The sequence below is a fragment of the Chironomus tepperi genome, unplaced genomic scaffold, assembly GCF_022539635.2.
Source record: "Chironomus tepperi strain 1889 unplaced genomic scaffold, CSIRO-AGI_Ctep_v1 contig_354, whole genome shotgun sequence".
NCBI lineage: Eukaryota > Metazoa > Arthropoda > Insecta > Diptera > Chironomidae > Chironomus > Chironomus tepperi.
Window position 1 is genome coordinate 4,631,987 of NW_027226476.1, and position 3,161 is coordinate 4,635,147.

The 3,161-nt window shown below is 42.1% G+C and overlaps 1 protein-coding gene across 1 annotated transcript; it reads right to left on the reverse strand.

Annotated features, from left to right (window-relative positions):
- Positions 1-1,337: 1,337 nt before the first annotated feature.
- On the reverse strand, positions 1,338-2,616 carry LOC139094480 (cytochrome P450 3A19-like). Its single transcript, XM_070645515.1, has 3 exons — positions 2,416-2,616; positions 1,562-1,976; positions 1,338-1,501 (listed from the first exon to the last, which is right to left on the reverse strand). The coding sequence occupies exons 1-3, from the start codon at positions 2,614-2,616 to the stop codon at positions 1,338-1,340; spliced, it is 780 nt and encodes a 259-aa protein (XP_070501616.1).
- Between the last annotated feature and the right edge of the window lie 545 nt (positions 2,617-3,161).

Below are 3,161 nucleotides of genomic sequence, written 5' to 3' on the forward strand. Positions count from 1 at the left end.
CCTACACCTACCCTACACCTACCCTACACCTACCCTACACCTACCCTACACCTACCCTACACCTACCCTACACCTACCCTACACCTACCCTACACCTACCCTACACCTACCCTACACCTACCCTACACCTACCCTACACCTACCCTACACCTACCCTACACCTACCCTACATCTACCCTACACCTACCCTACACCTACCCTACACCTACCCTACACCTACCCTACACCTACCCTACACCTATCCTACACCTACCCTACACCTACCCTACACCTGCTCTACACCTACCCTACACCTACCCTACACCTACCCTATCCTAATTCTAGATCTAGTAATCATTCCCTGACCATCTTGATCTCAACATCAACAGCTCTTACTGGACTACACTCCACTTTTCTTATAAATGACTCGCATCTTGTTTTGATTATTTATTTTATTCTGATTGCATGAAACTTATTTGTAGAATTTTGTTCCGTTTACTATAAGATCTTGCTGTGTAAATGGACGTAGAACAAGTCAAAGATTAATCGCAGAAATGCAGAATTAAATGTCACCGGGGTCGTTTACTTATTGTGTAACACTTTTAGTGTAGAAGTGAAGAGAAGAGAGGAGAGAGAGAAAAGAGAGGAGTGAGTGAGAGGAGTGAGTGAGAGGAGTGGGTGAGAGGAGTGAGTGAGAGGAGTGAGTGAGAGGAGTGAGTGAGAGGAGTGAGTGAGAGGAGAGAGTGAGAGGAGAGAGTGAGAGGAGTGAGTGAGAGGAGTGAGTGAGAGGAGTGAGTGAGAGGAGAGAGTGAGAGGAGTCAGTGAGAGGAGTCAGTGAGAGGAGCGAGTGAGAGGAGTGAGTGAGAGGAGTGAGTGAGAGGAGTGAGTGAGAGGAGTGAGTGAGAGGAGTGAGTGAGAGGAGTGAGTGAGAGGAATGAGTGAGAGGAATGAGTGAGAGGAGAGAGAGAGAGGAGTGAGTGAGAGGAATGATTGAGAGGAATGAGTGAGAGGAGTGAGTGAGAGGAGTCAGTGAGAGGAGTTAGTGAGAGGAGTGAGTGAGAGGAGTGAGTGAGAGGAGTGAGTGAGAGGAGTGAGTGAGAGGAGTGAGTGAGAGGAGTGAGTGAGAGGAGTGAGTGAGAGGAGTGAGTGAGAGGAGTGAGTGAGAGGAGTGAGTGAGAGGAGTGAGTGAGAGGAATGAGTGAGAGGAGTGAGTGAGAGGAGAGAAACAAGTTACATAATAAATGAACAGCACCTCAGCATGTTCTACCTTAATCGTTATTAATCGACCCCTGAAGAGATCGTGTGCAGATAAGCTCAACTGAAATGAATTCACACAAATCTTGTTTATGACTTTACATTTATTTATTTCGTTTTTCTACCGTAACAATGCATTCCTGATCCATAACTAGTGTAACTCCCATGACAACCTTAATGTCTTCAAATTTTAGGTATGTTTTAACTTGAAATGACCTAAAAAAGTTGATTAATAATATTTTCATGAACATGTTGGCATAGCGGTACCCTGTGGATTAATAAGATCATTATTATGACTAAATTTGGGTCTTTTATGTGCCATTCCTACCTATACATAGACGTTTACCTCCTGTAAAAGGCGCAAATATTCTCGGATTCTTTAGTTCCTCAGCAAATCTTTCAGGCTTAAATAAATGTGCATCATGTCCCCAATATTTTGGATTTCTATGCATATTCATTAATGATATCAAAAAAATTGAATCTTTTGGAACCAAATAGCCACCAACTTCAATTTCAGCATCATTTGTACGTGCAACAGATGGTCCAGTTGGAAATAATCTCATTACTTCCTTTATTACCATTTCCATATACACAAATTTCTTTAAAAAATCCATATTAAATGTGATATTTTGTTCATCTTCACAAATTATGTCAATTTCCTCAATGAGCTTCTTTTGAATTTCTGGATAAATTGCTGTTAATAGAATTAAGATTGATACTGTCTTGGCTGTTGTGTCGTAAGACTGAAAATATGTAAGGTAATTTAGTGTTGGTCACTGTCGGTATAGGAAGAGGTTTGGTGGGTGGTCCATGTCATGTTATGAACCCTTGGACAGTTCCCCTTTCCTCTCTTCCCTCTCTCGTCCCTCTCTTTCCTCTCTTCCCTCTCTCCTCTCTCTCCTCTCTCTTTTCTTTCTCCTCTCTCTTCTCTCTCTTCTCTCTCTTCTCTCTCTTCTCTCTCTTCTCTCTCTTCTCTCTCTTCTCTCTCTTCTCTCTTCTCTCTCTTCTTCTCTCTTCTCTTCTTCTTCTCTCTTTCTCTCTTCTCTCTCTTCTCTCTCTTCATTCTCTTCATTCTCTCTCTTGCCTCTCTTCCCGTCATCCCCTTCTCTCCCCCTTCGATACCCCATTCCCATCCACACCTCTATCAATTCTATACACAAACTTTAATCCATATAAACTTACTCCAATTGTAAACAGCATCAATTCATCTCTAATTTCAATATCACTCAAATCATTCTCAGGATTCAACAGCACATCAATTACTCGATACTTTATGGAGTCATAGTCTTCAACTTTCTTCTTATTATAAATTTCTGTTACTTTTGCTTTATATTTAAGACAAAAGTTGATGATGTCATCAATATTCTTGTAGAGTTCTGTCATTTTAAATATTGATTCCGGTAGGAAATGAAACCATGGCTTTGTGATGCGATCTAATCCTAATTCAAGTGATCTGAAAGATAAAATCACTTATGAGAGAGTGAGAGAGAGTCTTTATGGTCGTTGAGTGAGAGAATGAGAGAATGAGAGAGTGAGAGAATGAGAGAGTGAGAGAGTGATTGAGAGGAGTGATTGAGAGGAGTGATTGAGAGGAGAGTGAGAGAGTGATTGAGAGGAGTGATTGAGAGGAGTGATTGAGAGGAGAGTGAGAGGAGAGTGAGAGGAGAGTGAGAGGAGAGAGTGAGAGGAGAGAGTGAGAGGAGAGAGTGAGAGGAGAGAGTGAGAGGAGAGAGTGAGAGGAGAGAGTGAGAGGAGAGAGTGAGAGGAGAGAGTGAGAGGAGAGAGTGAGAGGAGAGAGTGAGAGGAGAGAGTGAGAGGAGAGTGAGAGTGAGAATGAGAGAATGAGAGAGCAAGAGAGTGAGACAGTTCAAGGGATGAGCACTTACTGTTTGATAACCTTAAGTCCCTCAAATCCATAAAGATCAGAT